This window comes from Mycteria americana, chromosome 8 (genome assembly GCF_035582795.1).
Source record: "Mycteria americana isolate JAX WOST 10 ecotype Jacksonville Zoo and Gardens chromosome 8, USCA_MyAme_1.0, whole genome shotgun sequence".
NCBI classification, from domain to species: Eukaryota; Metazoa; Chordata; class Aves; order Ciconiiformes; family Ciconiidae; genus Mycteria; species Mycteria americana.
Window position 1 is genome coordinate 14,247,995 of NC_134372.1, and position 19,879 is coordinate 14,267,873.

Sequence of the window (19,879 nt, forward strand, 5' to 3'; positions counted from 1 at the left end):
TTAACAAAGGCAGAGCATGGATAGGGACGCTGGCACATTCATACAGTTAAATTATTTGTGTAATGTGGGGCATGCATTTGGTATTTCGGACAATTCTCTGGTGTGGTGTGGGAATCTGTGTGGACTAATGACCGCTCTGAAGAGGGCCTTGGGAAACAGCTGCCCTGTATTGGAGGGTAAGGGAATTTTAGAGCATGAGTGTGAGAGACTGAAAGAGTTAACGTCTCAAACATTGTGGCGACTTGAGGCACTATTTATTTGCGTGGCGACTTGAGGCACTATTTGCATGGCCACGGCAGGCCGGCGAGCACGGGGTGGGGGAGAGCGAGAGCGGGACGTGCGGGACGTGGAGAGCACGTTGGAGGACGTGTGGTTGTGGGTTCTGCCAGACCTTACCACGTATGGCCAGAGGTGACACAGAGCTGATCTGAGGAAGGGGCTTGCAACCGCCTGAGAGACCCCTCGCGACCACCCCCCTCCCCCAGCGCCTGCGCAGAAGATTGAGAACTTTCTAGAACAAGAACCATGTAAGTCCTGAAGGGGCGTACCTGGAGGTGGGGATTAGCTTATAAAAGACATTACCCCCCCCCCCCCGCCCCGGGAAGTGCGCGCGCGCCCACCACTGGAGCATTGCCACGTCTGTCATCGTCATGGCGGGATCCAAGGGTGGTGACACTTTTTCTTTCTCTTTCCTCCTCTCTTCTCCTTTCCTTTTCTCGCTTCTCTCTTCCTCTGCTCTTCCAATATATGCAGGTTTGGGATAAATTGTGATGGGTTGCCCGGACAATAGCTCTATTGCCAAATCGCCTGTGTTCGTTCGTTGAGCTCGCCAGTTTGTTAAGTTCGTCCGTTTGTGGAATTCGCCAGTTAATAAAGTTGCTGGCCAGACTGTTCTTCTGAGTCATTGTCGTGACTCTACCGACCATGCGTCTCTGCTGAGCAGAGATTGGCTTTTGTCGGTACTCAAACCGTCGGGGAATCGAAAAGATTCACCCCTCTCGCAACCCACCGAGTGGGACGAGACAATGAGCCATGCCATACAAATTGGCCTTATAGCCAGGGAATGGGCTTAAATCTGCTAGTATAGATTTCCCTGCTATGCCTGTGCCAGAATTATTTAATGAAGAAAGAACATGAACAGAGGATGTGGCTTTTTGCTCACATACATAGGTTTACACTAAAAAAAACAAAACAAAACACTTTTTTTATACTAGTCTAACACATTGGTTCATTAGGATTTTTCTTGCTTGCTTTTTCTAGCTGTTAGAAGAAAATCACATGTGTTTGTTAGATCCTGGATACCTTCTCCCTGTGGCTGCAAGTATGAAGAAAGTAAAGCCATGCAGCTGAATATCTTTAAACTTCAGGAAGGATTTATATTTAAAACCTAGCCTAGCCTAACCCTCAGGTCAGATGTAAACAAGCCTATGTCTGAATTCTGAAAAGGGGTGAAGTCTTGGGAGAACAGTTTGTATGAAACAACTGCAAATTCAGTGTCAAGCCTTGGTCCTGCCTTGCCTCAAAGCACAGATTCCAGTCTACATCTTATAGTGACTTCTGAATCCAGGAATAGATAATAGTGACATCCATCAATTTCTGCAAAATACGTTCCTTCCATCCAGTTCCTCCAAGGGAAATACTAAATTTCAGATACAAAATGCATTTATGGATAACAAATACTTACATGTACCCTTTGAATTTATTGAGATCATTGTTAGGCATTTCACAGATGATGGTGTTTTGGAAAAATTCGGGTTCAAACAAAGTATTCTGCAAGAGGAAACACACTGAGAATGAGTGTCAAATCCAATGAGTACTTGAAATGCTAAACACTAAGAGCAGCTAAATATAGGCCACCATCATAGTTGGGGGCTGGAGCATTTTCCCTATGGGGAGAGGCAGAGGGAGTTTAGCTCATTCAGCCTGAAGCAAAGCTCTGGAGGGGCTGCGTAAAGATCTGAGATTTTCCTCTCTTGGGTTAACAACTGGTTAAATTAAATGAAGAAAATGTTGTGTATTGGACACAACATCACAGATGCCAATTAGTGAAAACATCTGTCTTCATTTGAAGTGAATGTAACAAATAGTTCAAATTATTTATGAAACAAAACCAGCCCTCGACCAAAAGCAAGCTCAAATGAAAATAATTTCAAGATTTATCAGGATTTTGAAATATGTTAGAAGAGTTACGTTACTGGCCAGGATAGTATAATCATAAAATAAGAGCCCACACATCTGAACAAATGTATCACGTGCGAATAAGACTAAAAGCAAGACTAATAGCAAAAAAACCCCAAACCCCAAAATGAACAAAAAACCAAAAGAGGGAAGACAGTAGAATAAGTTCAAACTGCTGGGAGAGACAAAACAAGACAGAGCTTTTCAGGCTAAGTGCTCACTCAAAAAGAGCTTGGAGCTGAACTAAGACACACAATTTTGTTTGATTTCCCCTGTGTTCAAGGAAGCAGGCTTGGGTTTTGGAGTGCATGAAGCAGTCCGGAAAGCAGACAGCATGAGAGGTACTTGACCGCCGTAAGTGGGGTCATTTTCTTAACTGAAAAAAATACACAAGACTTTGATTTTAGATTAAGAAACTGTAATAAAAATGGGATGTGAGAAATGTGAAAGAGAATCATTATTGCTGTGCCATAAATCTTTGAAAGAACTGAAACTCACTTTAATCCAAACTCCTCCCATTAGGAAAGCTGGAAATCAAGCCTGCTGCTGGGCCTCCCTACCTTTTTCTACAGCAAGAGAGACTTCCAGAAATTAGACTCCTTCAGAAACTGGAAATCCTGGGAATCCTTCATTGGAATTCACAAAAACTTTGCCAGACTGCAAGAGGAATTCCTTACACTGCCAGTCCTCAAGTCTCAATTTTTTCTTCACTGTACTTTAATTGTTGCATTATTTTCTCTCCTGTTTTTTTTTCTCTGAGCTATACATATATTATTTTTTTTAAAAAAATATATATATAATATCTAAGTACAAGCAAGTAGTGAATCTGATCTAAAAAAAAAAAGTTGGAAGAAATATAAAAGCCTGATGAATATAAGGGCATTTTATATACCTTCTGACCCCCATGGCTGAATATTTTTATTATCTCTTTTAAGAGACATCATTCGCCTCCGCTGAATCTTGTTCACCTCAGCAAACTCAGCAGGAAAATCAGTACATATTTGGTTGTGCTAGAAATATTTGTACAACAGGAGAACAGGAAGATGCAAAATGCACCTGAAGGGCTCATTACTAATGAAGAAACCTAATAGGCTTCTAGCTAGAAAGGGGTAGAGAAGGAAGATTTTTCTCTCAAAATTTTTTCTTTTGATGACAAGAATTTTACATTTGAAAATTCAAGTTAGAAAATGGCATAAAAGGAAAAAAAAAATCCTTCCTCTCAGTCTTTTACAGGTAGGTGAATTCAATATTCCTAAGCATATCCTAAAACAAAGAACTAACCCCAGTTCATACGTATGTCCTCCCTCCTTAAAGAGTCACACTTTATAGACACAATTAAATCTGAGTAAGTTTTATGCAGCACATAAATCACAGGACTAAACAAAGCTCAAAGAACAAGGAAGAAGTTGGCACACTAAAACCTGTACATATGATATTTAGCACACTCGCTTTTTTAGCCAATGTACTGTTTACACTAATTCGTTAAAATAACAGGGCAATATAGTTGATTATTTAAGCTCTGACTTTCTTGAGCACTGGCTATCACCACAGTCAGAACTGCATTCCACTCTGCCAATGTAACAAGACTTCATAAGCATAAACACTTCTGGTTATACAGTTTATCTAAACAACAGCTCAAAGTCTGAAGAAAATAACCATGAATGATCAGTCTGAAGCATAATTCAGCATGCAGGGATTTTCTGATTTAAAGAAAGACTTCCTCATATTATACATGACTGAGGCAAAAGTTTGCATTTTGTATGATAGTAGAGCACTCTGTTTTCCTCTAAAAGCAAAAATACAAAACCTAATGTGTAAACTATGGCTATGCGACACAAATGCAGCATTTTAATTTTTTCTATTTAAGTAGCCACTTTATTGTTTTTTGCTAAATCACTACATATTAAAAATTTTCAGTGTTTCTCAGGAAAAAAATTCTCCCTAATCGTCATTGAAAAGCACTGGAAAAGGTAAGCTTTATACTATGGCATCCACAATGTGAGAAAACCCTTAATTGTGCTTGCAAAGTGGTTTCCATTTGAACAAAGAGCAAGTAACACTGGAGTACAGTACCTGACCACAACTGGCCGTGGAAATGGTGTACTTTAATTTAATAAATCTGGTTGCTCACTGGCAGCTGTGTCCCACCCACCAATAACCCCAAAAGCTCTTCCTAATGGCACTGCTACTAATGGCTAAATAAATGGACGTAATTCCTAGAATTAGCTGCCAGGTTTTTGGATTTCCTGTCTGCTGGAGTGATTCCAATGGAACAAAATATTCCTTTTCATATGCTACAACTCCTTAAACTTGTTCTGTGTTATTTGAAAAACTGCCCTGCTATGTTTGAAAAGATATTTACAAATATATTGTGGTTTAACCCTAGCCAGCAACCAAGCACCACACAGCTGTGTGCTCACTCCCCCCTGGGTGGGATGGGGGAGAGAATGGGAAGAGTAAAACTGAGAAAGCTTGTTGGTTGAGATGAAGACAGTTTAATAGGGAAAGCAAAAGCCGCGCACACAAGCAAAACAAAACAAGGAATTCATTCACTCCTTCCCATGGGCAGGCAATGTTCAGCCATCTCCAGGAAAGCAGGGCTCCATCACGCCTAACAGTGACTTGGGAAGACAAACGCCATCACTCCAAATGTCCCCCCCTTCCTTCTTCTTCCCCAGCTTTCTATGCTGAGCATGACGTCACATGGTGTGGGATATCCCTTTGGTCAGTTGGGGTCAGCTGTCCCAGCCGTGTCCCCTCCCAGCTTCTTGTGCACCCCCAGCCCACTCGCTGGTGGGGTGGGGTGAGGAGCAGAAAAGGCCTTGACTCTGTGTAAGCACTGCTCAGCAGTAACGAAAACATCCCTGTGCTATCAACACTGTTTCCAGTACAAATCCAAAACATAGCCCCATACTAGCTACTGCGAAGAAAATTAACTCTATCCCAGACGAAACCAGCACAAAACCTAACGACTCCCTAAGTCTTATTTTCTTGTTTGCTTCAGGTTTATTAAACATGAGTCAAGAGAATATAGCAGTTGTGTTTGTAAAAAGGCAATGATATGGCCTATGAAAAAACCCCTGTGATTTTAAGCATTCAGATTGAATCTCTGCTAACAATCAAACTGATGTCAAACATATCAGTTTTACTTAACTTTTTGCATTTTAATTTACCTTGTGTTCCTATTCAGTTGCTTTTTATACTGCTAGAAAAGACTCCATTATTTCATTACAACTTAGTGTGCCTTAGAACAATTCCTAGTTGAACTGCCATATGTGTACCTGCCTAGCAAATGAGCAATGGTGTGTCAGCTGCAACAGGGAAGCAAAAGCCATAAGGAAGCCCCCAGCCAATTTGGAAGGGGGGCCATGAGCCATCTTCCAATTTCCATGCAGAAATAATTCACTCAGTAGTAGTGGCTTTGCTTTGGGATGTGCTGTGTGCCGTGACAACCTGGGGGGTACAGATGGCTTCTACGTAGGAAAGACTTGCTGCAGTCCTGAACGGTGGTGCTGTGTGTTCTTGCTTAAGCATCTGCTGATGCAGTGTCCTGCAAACAACTACTGTCTGAGATAATCTTCCTTTTTATACAGCCACCCCTGTGCCAGAATAACAAAAATCTTTAGGGACAAACTGCTGCTTTCTGTACAGGGTGTTAGCTCCAACAGCAAAGTGCTTTCATAGCTGTACCAGCACAACCAGCCCGTCAGAACTGGTGCACTTCGTGTCTGGAGCTGGTGTACAAATGGGCCCAGACTAAGCCTGCACTGCATGGGATTCATTTTCAGCAGACTTACCTGGCTGGAGAACCCCATCACGACTTGTCGTTGTTTAAGGTTGGTCTCCCCATCGAGATTGGCAGTTTCCAAGTGACAGATCCCATTCTGATCAGAGGAGTACAACAGTAGGATATCGGCTGGGATGGTCTCATTACACTGCAGCTGCACAAAATCCCCCACTCGGACATCTTTCCAGCATTTCTCAACGTAAGCACGTTCTTCCCTGTTACATTAAAAACATGCCATGGGTGACTAGTGACATTAGGAAGGCAGGCCTCCTGGTTAGTGGGCCTTCAAAAAAATAAAACGGGTGGTGGCGGCACATTGCTCTGTTTTTTTTAAAAGACACAGCACAACAGCTAGAAATTAATGATTTAGACACTTTCATAGTATCACTTCACCATATATCACATTCAAATAAAATCTTTACATGGAATAAAAAGAGACTACAGCAAAAGTTCTTTTTCATTCTAGCATTAGCCCTATAATCTCCACAGCAAAAGATAGAAAGTTGTTCTGACTAACAGGTGTTTTAAAGTATCTTATTCAAGAAATTTAGACATTTCACCAACAAGTATTCATTGTTTTTGACTATGTGACTATTTCTCAGATACTTTCCAACAACAACATATAGAACCTGAAAGAAACAAACTGCTATCTCAGCTATACTTGTTTCAGGTCTCTCTGGTTTGTAACTCTCAAAAGGCAATTACAAATCTTGAGCTTAGCCCACAGAAACAACTTCAAGAGGTAGAATAGCAGACAAATGATCCCTTAATATTAAGCAAAAAAATGCATCTAGAGCCCAAGTTTAATGGAAAAGTTAAGATAAGAAACAAAGACCTACATTTAAAAAAAAAAAAAGGGGAAAAAGAGCCTTGGGGTTCAAGGAAAAGAAATTACTATTTCACCAACAAACTGGTGCGCAATGATTCAGGAAATAGCAAACTTTTTTTGACATTCCCTTTTCTATAACTGATGCTTCAGCCGCTCTTAATCACCTAAAACTGAAAACTGCACAATAACCTTTAAAATTAGTTAATGGGAAAACTGCATGGGCAACAATGGCCCAGTTCCTCTAACTCTTTGAGAGGAAATTATTTTTTCAATATGAATAATTGAATTATCTTACGTCTTGCTCTGTAAGAGGGGAAAATGCTCATGCTACTTTACCAGACAGACAGTAAAAGGCTTTTTGTAATGACTCCGAGTCTCATTTTTGCTTAAGTTTTTAATCACCCTCATCTATTGCCTGAAGAATACTGTCTTTCAATTAAGTGTTTTTATCATGAGAAGGGGAGCAGTGATATAGCAGATAAAGTGTTTTGCTACGGTTCAGAGCACACATCCAAGCATTGCTTCAGAGTCAGGCCAAAGGCTACTTCCTGCTAACCTACTTTCCTGGCCTCTGTAAAGGAGAGCCAGCCATGATGCTGTCAGGCAAACCCTTGCACTTGGCTGATATCCTTATGTGTAAACCAACATGAAACAACAGCTTCCTGCAAAGGTTATGCACGTAGTTAAATTCTGTGCATTTCCCAGTGGCATCCACTTTTTATTCAAAAAAGAACCCCCAACCTCCTCCCATGACCTAACTATTTAAACCCCTTTAATGCTAGATGTGAGGTGCTTACTAAATAATGGTATTATAGCAATAATTTTTCTTTCTTACATTAATTTGTCATTCCTGAATTTTTCATTCTTCTTTTTCTGACTCTACTTATCTGCACTTCCTTTTTTCTTTTGCTCAACAACAGACATAAAAGACCTCACTGAAGAACAGAGGTTTGCTGTAAGTTAATTTGATGTTGCTGCACATTTAAAAAAAAATTCCAGATCAATTTCTATTTGAAAAGTATTTAAGCAGGTGCATGTTGAGTGTTTATTGCTCTGCAAAGTAGATACTAATGTTAATATAGCAAATCAACTAAGTAACTATGAATCCTTCCCATGTCAAACACTTTCTGGGTAGAACTTCTTAATTTGTTTGTTTAAAACATAAAAATGAGAGTAGAGAAGCAGTTTAGAGCAAGCAGATGGCTTGTCTTGCTGTCCTAGACATTTGGATGCCATGTATATTTTGCATATAATGTTTGCTATGACTTCTGTAGGGCAATCCTACCTCCCTGTACATCAACTCTTGCACAATTCTGAAATTTATAGAACACAATTCTGAGTTTTTCTGCTCACAAAATGCTATAGAAGGGCCTTGCCCAGCTGGCTGTCTTCCATATCAGGCTAAAGAAATCAGGTTAGCAAAAATAATCCACAGAAATCACAGAATCACAGAATCATATAGGTTGGAAAAGACCTTTAAGATCATCGAGTCCAACCATAAACCTAACACTGCCAAAAACCACCACTACACCATGTCTCTAAGTACCTCATCCAAACGTCCTTTAAATACCTCCAGGGATGGCGACTCAACCACTTCCCTGGGCAGTCTGTTCCAATGCTTGATAACCCTCTCGGTGAAGAAAAATTTCCTAATATCCAGTCTAAACCTCCCCTGGCGCAACTTGAGGCCATTTCCTCTTGTCCTATCACTTGTTACCTGGGAGAAGAGACCGACCCCCACCTCTCTACAACCTCCTTTCAGGTAGTTGTAGAGAGCGATGAGGTCTCCCCTCAGCCTCCTTTTCTCCAGGCTAAACAGTCCCAGCTCCCTCAGCCGCTCCTCATAAGACTTCTGTGATTATAAATCTGTGATTATAAATCACAGATTTATAATATTTTTTCAATAATTCCCTATGAAACATACATTACACACAAAGCTTCAGGTTCTGCCCATTCACTAATTACAGAGGAGACGGTGAGTCAGAAAAGCCAAATGACCTCTTTCAGATCAGAGGAAAAGTCTTACTTAGCACAAGGACTAGATTTCAGGAATTGCTAGAATCCCAAACCTGCATTCAGGTGGACAAACTGTCCCTCTCTCCCAACAAGAGTTGAATTTGGTAAAGAAACACATTTTCTTTTCCTGAAAGAACTATTCAGCTGGAGCCGTAAGATTAACAATTTCCTACAGTACAAAGGTTTTCTACAACTTTGTAGAGAATTACCAATGGATGAAAGGAAGAACAATACTTCACAAGGAACCTGGTGTACCCCACAGCAGCACTGGCCCAGTTGCCTAACAAGATTTTTCAAATTAAGCAGTTTCCTTTTAGCAATTCCTGTAACTGGGAACACTGCCCATTTTCTGTTCAGTGATTAAAGTTCATAGCACAAGCTCCGGTTGCTAAATAAACAGAGGAGCTTCATAAATCTAAGATGGTCTGACGAGAAACATATAAAAAGGGCAAATACATTTATCCAATAAAATAAACAAGATGGGGTGATTTTCAATAGGTGGAAAGCTGGAAATCTGTTTCTTATAGCACGTGGCATCAGGGCTGTGACATGTCAAAGACATGATCTAAGATAAAGGTTTCTCAGTACCTTCTCTCCTTTACCAGTCAATTTATCAACAGCACACTTAAAAAGTATTCCCTTGCTGTCCTGGGATAATGGGTAGCCTGATAATGCCCATCAGAGGATAGTGCAGACAAAAAGAGACAGTTAGCCTTGCGTGGTCGAAGTGAAGTCTGCCAGAATTTGTTATTGGACTCATCCTATCTGACCAGAAGGACTGAACTAAATAGACTTTATGAAGTCATTTCTGGGAAGAAAGGATCATAAAAAAATCCTGCTGTGGTTGGAGATTGTGCGGGAACATGAATAAATTATTGACTTTGTGTCAACAATTTCATTTCACATTCTTGGATTCAATGAAGATAAATTTCAAACAAAAACTGGGTCAAAATGGATGGTGAATGGGAGCAAATAAAAATTATTGTTCTGTTCCCTAGAGGAGATCAAATAAAAGTCATTTTTCATGTACACTGCACAGCATGTCTATGAGTCCTAGACTGTCTTAGAGAAAGACCTTCAGAAATCTTTATCACCCAGAAGTATCTTATCAACCAATTAGTTCAGTGAGTCTTATTTCCTTGAATTACTGCAAGCTCCATCATCTCAGGATCCTTTGCAGTTTGAAGTAAAGACATTGCTTGCTCTACCTTTCATCCCCTAAATTGCCACTAGGTTATAACACTTAGAAAAAAATAATATCATTGTCACAAATAGACAAAACCAAATGTTTGTACTTTATCGTATGTAAATTTGCTAGAATGTTATATATGAAAATGCCCCCCCTCAAGCATCACCTACTTTATAAAAAATGCTCATGTTCTGAGATTCTCAGTTCTACACAGACAACAGGTAGAATCACACAGCTACTTACCCTTTACAGCCTATTTTTGTAAATAGAAATCCCACACATTTTTATGCTATCAAAGATTACACCAGCTTTTATATAGAAAAACTTCACAAAATGTTTTCAGAGACTGCTTTATGGCCATGACCTCATGGTTAGGAGATACTGCCATAACACTTTGAAAAACTGACAACAAAGGAGCAGATTTAGGACTTGAGGAAGGCACTAGACTGGAAAGGAACCAATTCTGAAACCTGTCTATAGGTTAGAATACAGCACAACTTGGCTGATAGTATTCCTGAGCCAGAGATATTATCTGAGTATGAGAAGGTACAGTATTGTCCGCACCAACTCATCACTGGCTTCTGCCACGTTACTATTACAGTAGCTGGGAAGGTTGTTTTTGTGACGTGGACATCAGCCCAGCAGCTTCAACGAATGATGCCATTTAGCAGCGGTCGGTCCTATAGCAAGCCCTCATTAGCAAGCAGCTATAGCTTCTCCCCGTAGCCCCAAACTCTCTCTCAGCATTTGAATGCTACTTTAAGATAGCAATGAGCATCTTTTAAAGATAATGGGGGTGAGATTTTTCTAAAGTCTAATAAAATACATCTTTAATTATACCATTTTGGCATTCCAAATTCCTTAATGCTAACAATAGATCCCATCTTTTTATGTGCTACAACTGTCTATAGCATCCTAACAAGGAAATTATTCTCTCAATGATAAAAGGCACCTATATGCAACTTTTGTAATCATTTCAAGTTTATGTGGACTTTAAGTAAGTATCAGAACTTTATAAATGTATTATATGTCCATATATAAGCTTTTGGATTTCTTTTAACTCGCCTTTTTCAATTTCTGTCTAGATTTCATAATGACCTGTACCAAATGAAGAAATAAAATGAAATACAAGTAAAAAGGATTTTGAGAACACATTTGCTTAGACTTTACTGGGTTCATTTTGTAAGTTATGGATTATTGTATTTAGGAAAATCTAATTTTTTTTTAATACTGCCTTGAACAAAATGCTATTGCTGTGATTCTGCCTGGCACCAGCTGGAATGAACAGGTAACTCCAAGATCAGTTACTTAATGACTGCTAACCATTAGCATTAGTTTCAAAGGACTCCCATTAACTTATCAAATTTCTGGAAGCCACAGCCTAGATGAGCTTTTTTGCTACAGTCAACTCCATCCATGACCATGTAGCTCTTGAGGTCACATGGTAGAAACCTGCTTCTCTCCAGGTTTCAATGGTGTTTTAAAAATTCAGACAGTTAGGATGGAACCTAATGCCATGAGTTCATGATTCTGCAAGTCTCTGAGCGAAAACTGTAGGTTCTCACTTATTTGCCCTTTGTCTTTAGTCATTAGCTTCTGCTGCTGTCTGCTAAACCATTGCACCTTTTCCATGAAGCAGCTTTAAATGCCTTGGCAGGTAATAGATCTTGAAGAAAGCTCTGATAAAGCAATATACAAACTGGTGGTAGCATTAGTAATGTATTTACGGATTTTCTTCCACAGAGGCCAAGGATCCTCACTGTAGCATACACACTGACTGACAAGAACTGCTAGCTCGCTGCTCTTTGACTTTCAAGTGCTGCTGCCTGGACCAGCTGAGTGTTGAAAACTTGACATATTTCTTTTGCATTTAGTCAGTTCAGCATGTCACATATTTCTTCACCACACAATCAGCATGTTCACCATAAGATGACTTCATGTTTTAATTATTTCTTCACAATTTTGGTACCACTAGTTTCAAGTAGTTGCACGGTGATATAACAAACCTAAGTGTACTGTTGGTTTAGGCCATTTTCTCAGCTCACTGGAAGTTTGAAGAATGCATCAGCTTGCACAAACAGAAGGCACTGTGTGTGTTTTCAGTAAAACCCACTGTTAATTCAGGTATCCATAGTTAAACTAGGTACAAAAATTCCATAGTACCTGAACTACGTACAAAAGTTACATGGGTGACAGAGCAGAGGATGCCCACTGTCAGTGGTAGTCCTACACAGGGAACAATATGGTCATGTTTGACATTAAGCAAGGGAGAGGCATTGGATCTTTCCTGATGGATAGTGAGTTGCAATAATATCATAGGACATAATAATCCTGCAGTTGTCGTAACTTATTCATATTGCTACTTTTATAAGAAATAATTCATGTTTCACTTGATAAAAGTTCAAGCTTTGTGGCTGTCATAGGAATGACCTTCAGCCATGCAAGAGCTGGAGATCTGCAGGAGATCTTCAGCCTCCAGCTGATGAAATTCATGCACCATTCAGAGAAGGCACCACTGAGGTGTAGAAGCCTTGATATCGCTATGCCCAAGAAATTGATTGCAATTTTGCCTGAGGGGATGTGGTGGGACTTCAAGTGGGCCACAGGCTTTAGACTCCCTTTTTTTTGATGCATAAAATGAACCCACAAAAGCCTCCAGCAGGCTCCTAGTCTTTAAAGTTATGCTTTGTTAGAAAACAAAACTAATAAAGCAGAAAGAAAAGGGTCTTTAACAAGTAAAAACTCAGTGCTGCTGAACAAGACTTTAAATTAAAGCATTGGCAACAAATATCTTTTTGCTTAGCGTGCCCTTGGCAGGATGGTATTTTCCTCTCATTCTGCTTTCTACCCTACAAACTTTCAGGTTCACCCTGGGTTGAATGAGCTGCGTATGATGTTTCCTGGGTCCAGAGAAGAGTTGTCTTTTTTCTTTCATCTCTGAGATTTGACAGTAGGTCAATTCCTGTTTTCAAGCATGCTCCCTACCATTCTCTGTTATCTTCCGGATGCCACAGACCGCTATTGGTCATTGCATCCCTGGCCAACCCCAGTTGCTCTCCCAGGCATGGGGAGCATCCAAGGGAGCTGCAATCTCTCCTCCCTTCAGAAGGTCCAGCTGATCCTAGCATATGAAGGAGGTTGAAACAGAAAGACAGCCTTCATCTTCACTACCTAGCTACCCCAATTTTAAAAAAATATAAAGTATTAAAGTATACTATATATATGGTAACCTGTAGACAAGCAGATCTCCATTGCTGTCACAGAGATTTCCTAAACAATGAATCCAACATTTGCCTCATAAATTACAACACTGAATTACAAAAATTCAATTGACTGAAATACTTTAATTCTCTTTCAAACCAGTGAGTCTAGCTTAAACCATTTCCAGCTTTTCAGCTGTTGGCAGTTCTGACTTCATGCAACACAAAGATGAGTTCTTTGTTTTTTCCTTATTTCCACATCACTGCTCTAGGACTAACCCAGAGCTAGTTCCAATGCAGAAATCTTTAAATGTTCTAAAACCTTACACTTAGCAGATAAAGAGTCAGAGGGAAGGCCAGCTTGACTTTTTTCCATCACAGACATTGGTGGACCTACAGAGGAAGAGGTGATTGATGCTTGTAGGAACTACCTGAGAACCACAGGGCCTGAAAGCATCACAGAGGCACTGTCTATTGAAAGACTAACCAGGCTATCTCATTTAGGATGCCTGTTGACTTACCTAGTTATTTGACAGCTCCACAGGATGATTCAAAGCATATAAACTAGGCTTTTCTGAGTCACTGTCTCAGATATCTGAGTTTAGGTGCTTAAAATTAAGCAACGTGAATAGCTCAGGTAATGTTAATGTTTTTATGGCTGCTGGTATCTGATGTATGTGCATTTAGTCAAGTGCATTGTTCTGCCATCTTGAACTGTGCACAGTCCATGCGTTTGTATCTGAGTGTCTATTGAGACAGTGAGAAAAATTTAGATTAAATCTTCCAGAAGTGTGAAATTGATGTAAAAACCTGTCTGGATGCTACAGAGTATTTACAGACCGTTACAGCTTAATCCTAGGAGTATATCAGATCCAGGCCATACATTAATTACATATCAAGTAGTTCTTTGAACTTTATAGAACTTCAAGAAAATTAAATAATAGCTTTTAGCAACTGTTGGGTTGACACTCAATTACAGGTTTGTATACGACATTCAGTGCTGGCCCCTGTTATTAGTAAGTTGATAACAAACTGGAGAGAGTTCAGGGAAAAGTAACCAAAGTAGGTTTGGAGGGACTGACTGACAAGAAAGATGAAGAAATTGATCTATATACGGATCTTGACTAAGAGGTGTCCAGGCGTAGCAAAACGAACATGATAAAAATCACACATATTTGAAGATTATAATTAAATGTTATGGATGAAGAATAACTAATTAGGGTTGCATGAAACCAGGTGACTTGAGGAATTTGAATGCAATTAAAGAGGGATAATAAAACATAATATCATAGAAAATGCTTTGACAATCACATTTTGTAGTAATGACACCAAGTTGTGTGGGAGTGTTGATCTGCTGGAGGGTAGGAAGGCTCTGCAGAGGGACCTGGACAGGCTGGATCGATGGGCCAAGGTCAATTGTATGAGGTTTAACAAGGCCAAGTGCAAGGTCCTGCACTTGGGCCACAGCAACCCCATGCAACACTACAGGCTTGGGGAAGAGTGGCTGGAAAGCTGCCAGACAGAAAAGGACCTGGGGGTGCTGGTTGACAGCCACCTGAATATGAGCCAGCAGTGTGCCCAGGCGGCCAAGAAAGCCAATGGCATCCTGGCTTGTATCAGGAATAGCGTGGCCAGCAGGACTAGGGAAGTGATCGTGTCCCTGTACTTGGCACTGGTGAGGCCGCACCTCGAATGCTGTGTTCAGTTTTGGGCCCCTCACTACAAGAGAGACATTGAGGTGCTGGAGCGTGTGCAGAGAAGGGCAACGAAGCTGGTGAAGGGTCTAGAGCAGAAGTCTTATGAGGAGCGGCTGAGGGAGCTGGGATTGTTTAGCCTGGAGAAAAGGAGGCTGAGGGGAGACCTTATTGCTCTCTACAACTACCTGAAAGGAGGTTGTAGAGAGGTGGGGGTCGGTCTCTTCTCCCAGGTAACAAGTGATAGGACGAGAGGAAATGGCCTCAAGCTGCGCCAGGGGAGGTTTAGACTGGATATTAGGAAATTTTTCTTCACCGAAAGGGTTATCAAGCATTGGAACAGGCTGCCCAGGGAAGTGGTTGAGTCACCATCCCTGGAGGTATTTAAAAGACGTTTGGATGAGGTGCTTAGGGACATGGTGTAGTGGTGGTCTTGGTAGTGTTAGGTTTACGGTTGGACTTGATGATCTTAAAGGTCTTTTCCAACCTATACGATTCTGTGATTCTGTGATTTCTTGGAAAATTTAAAAGCAGACAAAGTATATTTTAAAGAATACTAGGAGAAAGGAGGCAACTAAACATAGGTTTGTACCATCTACAATTGAATTTTTTGTTCTCTTCTTTTGGTGTTGCGCGATTCATTCTGACAGCACAACAGTTTGCATACAGTTGTTATGATTCCAAAAGTTTTGGTTCAGAAATTAAAATCTCCACAATCAAACACCAGATCTAAGTTACTGCATCTCCCCAAGACACTTTAATGCCTATTATTTGTCTCCCATTTTCTCAATTAAACATTCTTTAAATATGCTACTTAAGTGTCTTTTCCTTCATTTGACTAGCAGACTAGATTACCTATTCCAGCTGATCTTTGTGAAAAGAAAATTAGAAGAAATGTGCTTACAGGGTAGCCTATTTAAATTCAATTTCCCTCGCTCTGTGCTAAAAGAAGGCAAGTTACTGCATTTCCCCCAGTCTTCAAGAAAGTTTTGAAGAACATTCAGCATTTGGAAAAGATTGTTCTGCCTTTGTATTTCTTTTGGAACAGGAACCAGAGTTCTTGTTATTGAAATCTGAAATAAAGACAATATACTCTCCAAGTTTAACTCTTAAAATCTAAGTTATTTTTCATCTTAGGATGGAAGATCAGTTGCTCTATTAAAAAGAATTATTTGCTGCCACAACATTAACAAAATCTGCAGTGTCTTGAAAAAGACTTTCACCTATGTTAAAAAATTACCTACAGCAGATGATTCATAAGGAAGAAAATTAGAAGACATCATAAGCTTCCATGACTTTGCAGCTAGCAAGAAGAACAAGAAATATCAGCTTCCCAAAGCGCTATAGAAGCCTGATTAAAATTATTCATGATATAATAAGCTGTAGCTACTGATCTGATGGCAACTGTAATTACCCACGATTTTTCCAGACAGGATGAATGCTATAGTCTGAAGCCCTCCCCATTTTCCTTTCCCTTACATCACCTTTTTGGGCCATAAAACTTTGGTGAAAGACAAGATTCTAGACAAGATTTATTCATAGATCAAAGTCTTTTTTATGGAATGGGATAACCAATTTTAAGACAGGCCATGTCAAGTTTCTGCATAAGAAAGTACTCATGGCTATAACTTGAATCTGGATCTGTACGTATGTTGTAATTCCATGATGGACATTTTTCTTTTATACAAAACAAGTTTTATTGTATTCCCCACTTCTCATGTTCCCACAGTAAAAGGCTTTCAGATATAAATTAACATGGTTGCTTTGTGTAAAGAGGAAATACATAAGATTCCTATGCAGATCCATTCATTAGTACCTACTGCATCACCTGTTCTCTTTCATACTGGTTTTAACAAGTGTTAACAAATAATCCGTCCAGCCTCATGGATTAATGCAACACTGAAAAGATTAAAAAATCCAACTAGATTGCAATCTCAAAGGTAGGCAGAAGAGGCAATTTTGCCACCCTACCCAAAGAGCTACAATTATTGACAGTTCATGGTGGAAAAGAGAGGAAATCTTAAATGAACAATTTTAGAAACTTGTAAAATGTCTGCTTTTTTCGGACATGTTGGCAAGGAGAGCAGTGCAATTTTGTTTCTGACAAGTCATTATCTATATGTGGGGATAAGTTTAGCCCCCAAACAAGCAAATCCATTGTTTTCCTGTTTAACAGCAGGATATAAAAATAAAAATCTGACAAACACATGCAAGATAAACAAACAGAAATGACAGCACTGTGTGATAAAAGCCAGAGTTCTGCAAGATCTTGCTTCTGAAGGCATACATTATATAAAGCACTGTTGATTAATTTAAGGGATGACAAACAACATTCACGGAGGTGGAAAGTTTTGCTCTTCTGATTCCCAGATGTGATATTTTAACAGGGAGAATTCATTTTCTACTTTGCTGAGAGAACAGTTTTGATACAATAAAACATAATTTTCAAACTTCTGAAAGTCCTAAAAGCCTAAAAATGTCATGAAACATTTTGGAGAAGTGAGCACAGACACATGTAGTTAATTCATTTAGAGATGACTGAACAGAGGCATATACTACTATCTTCCATTTTTAAACTGCGTTTTTACACTTTTGTTTTACATACAAGCTAGTAAATGAAATGCAACTGAAAGCTAGTCTACAGCGTAGAGTATAAAATTAAATGTAGTTCAAAGGACTACATTTTTAAGAGGTTTCTTGGCATCTAAGAATGCAAATAGGTCCCGTGAAACGTTGTTCTGTGCTACCTTATATTGATAGAATTAAGCCCTCTTGAAAATTCCTTAGAAATCCAGGTGCTCAGTAGCTATTTAAGCACCTGTTTTCACTGCACTCCACGTTTAAGAGGCCGATAGCCACCTCAATACCATGAAACTCAAACTTACCTTCCTAGTCTGAAAAAGAGGTTTAAACAAAAAAAGAAAAAAGAAATTCTTTCCCTGTATCAGAACAAATACCAGGTGTTATGTAGTCACTATGACTTTTCCCTGTTTTACTTAATCACTGTGATTTTCCAGCAGTTATTTATTAATTTTTTTAAACAAAAAGGCTCACAGTTGATAAAATATCTCAAGCCAACTTTTTTTTATTAATAAAAGCTGTATGAAACTCACCTGCTGTAAATGTAGCATCCCATATGATTGATTTCTTTGTCTAATTTATACCGCCGAAAGTCCTCCCAAGCATCTTTAATAGCTGTAATGGCCATTATAACACAAATTGGGATCACAGAAACTTCTGGTTGGAAAGCATTCACCACAGGCACAAAATTCAGCAGTGCAATGACCACAAAATAAATATTGGCAAAGCGGTGAAACTGCTCATAGATATTTTTAGGGAGGAAAGTCAAGATGGTATATTTTGTGGTCTTAATTTCATTGGAATCATAGTATCTGTTTGGATTTTCATTCCACTTCTTACTTCCAAAGGGCAAATTGGAGATGATCACTCGTTTATTTTCATTTTTCTTCTTTCTTTTCTTTACTTTTCCTCTCTTCTCCAGCTCTTCATTTTGGACTTCAGTGTCTGGAGCACCACATTGGCAGCAGGTTTCCTTGAAAAAATGTTTTTTCCATATCATTCTAGAGAAGCAGCCCGGAACAGTTTTCCTTGACATCTTGTTTTCCTCTCAAAAAGTAGCCTCAAGTTGAAAACCAACGAAGTTAGAAGAGTTCAGTAATCCAAATAAACTCCCAAGTGGTGGAGAGAAGAGTCAAGATGTCCGAAGCCCAGGGCTGCCTCTCCTTGTCTCCAGCCTCCACCTGCCTAGGGACAGGTATCATCCTGACTCAGCTGCACCGGGTCCTAGAGCCTGCCGGGGAGGCGGCACCTCACATATGACAAAAGCATCCCGAATGTTTCGTTATTCCTGTTAGTATACGCCTGGAGGCCCCGTGCAGAGCATTTCCCTGGCATCGACCGTCTGCTCACATGAAGTGTCTCTGTTTTAACACAGAGCAGCAACAAAGCTCAGAACATACACACGATTTTCACGGGTCACTCCGTGAGTTTCTGAATCATTTTATAAGCCTGGGAGTTGCCAGGAAGTTCAAAGGTAATGGGCAGAGCTCTGCGTCCCGGAAGTCAATAGAAGACTGCTATAAGCCTCAGTACAGACAGTATTTCTCTCTTTTACTTCCTCTATCTACTATTTGTTTTCATGTCCATAACATGGATTATTAAACAAACAAACAACACCCATCCCCCCAAACCAAGCAAACCTATGATTTGGTATTTGCGAGAATTATACGTAGACATAGGCAACTGAAGGGTTGCCCATTACCTAGACTGCCCCTCAGCCTGATCTTTCTCCTCCGATAGACCTCCTGCTTCTGGACCCCCAACGCGTCCCTCTCTCACGCAGTAACCCCCTCCAGCCTCTCATTTCTTCTTCCCCATTGGTCTTTGTGCCTCTGACACATAAATATGTAGCATAGATGAGGGCTAGTTTCCAAGAGAGCTAATGAGATGTGTACAAACCATAGTAATTTTTCTCTATGGCCTGGGCTTAAGGAGGGGTGAAAAAAGGAAGAGACCCAAACATTTAAACTGCTTTTAAATGAAAACTCCTATCTATTGTATTATGCAGTGGTAACCTAAGTACTCTCAAGTCAAGTTAGTACTTGGACAAGAAACTCTGATGAAATCGAAATGTTGCAACAAGAATTGCACATGAAAATATTTCTTTCTTCTGAGTCAGCACTGAGCAAACATCACAGCTTACTGCAGGTGTTGTACCATCTCCAATACAGCGAAACCGTGCTGCATTGATCACCTGTGTTTACTGGAAGTCCTATAAATCTTTTTCAGTTCCTGGTTATGCTTCACCTTGAATGTAGTTGATTATTACTTTTTATATTAATGGTTTTAGTGTGAAAGGTCTAAAAGACATTGCTCCAATTTGTTAAACAGCCCCAGTAATCCTTTCCAGACTTGGATACATTTCATTTTTTCCTCCAGATCCTTCTGCTACCTGGAGAGGATGTT

The 19,879-nt window shown here is 39.8% G+C and overlaps 1 protein-coding gene across 1 annotated transcript in view; it reads right to left on the reverse strand.

Annotated features, from left to right (window-relative positions):
* Nucleotides 1–18,509, reverse strand: part of ATP10B (ATPase phospholipid transporting 10B (putative)) — a 55,380-nt gene extending 36,871 nt beyond the window's left edge. Inside the window, exons 1-3 of the mRNA XM_075509482.1 lie at nucleotides 18,007–18,509; nucleotides 5,976–6,180; nucleotides 1,685–1,770 (exon numbers count right to left, since the gene is read on the reverse strand). Coding sequence (XP_075365597.1) covers nucleotides 1,685–1,770; nucleotides 5,976–6,180; nucleotides 18,007–18,509 — 794 coding nt within the window. The remainder of the gene's footprint in view (nucleotides 1–1,684; nucleotides 1,771–5,975; nucleotides 6,181–18,006) is intronic.
* Between the last annotated feature and the right edge of the window lie 1,370 nt (nucleotides 18,510–19,879).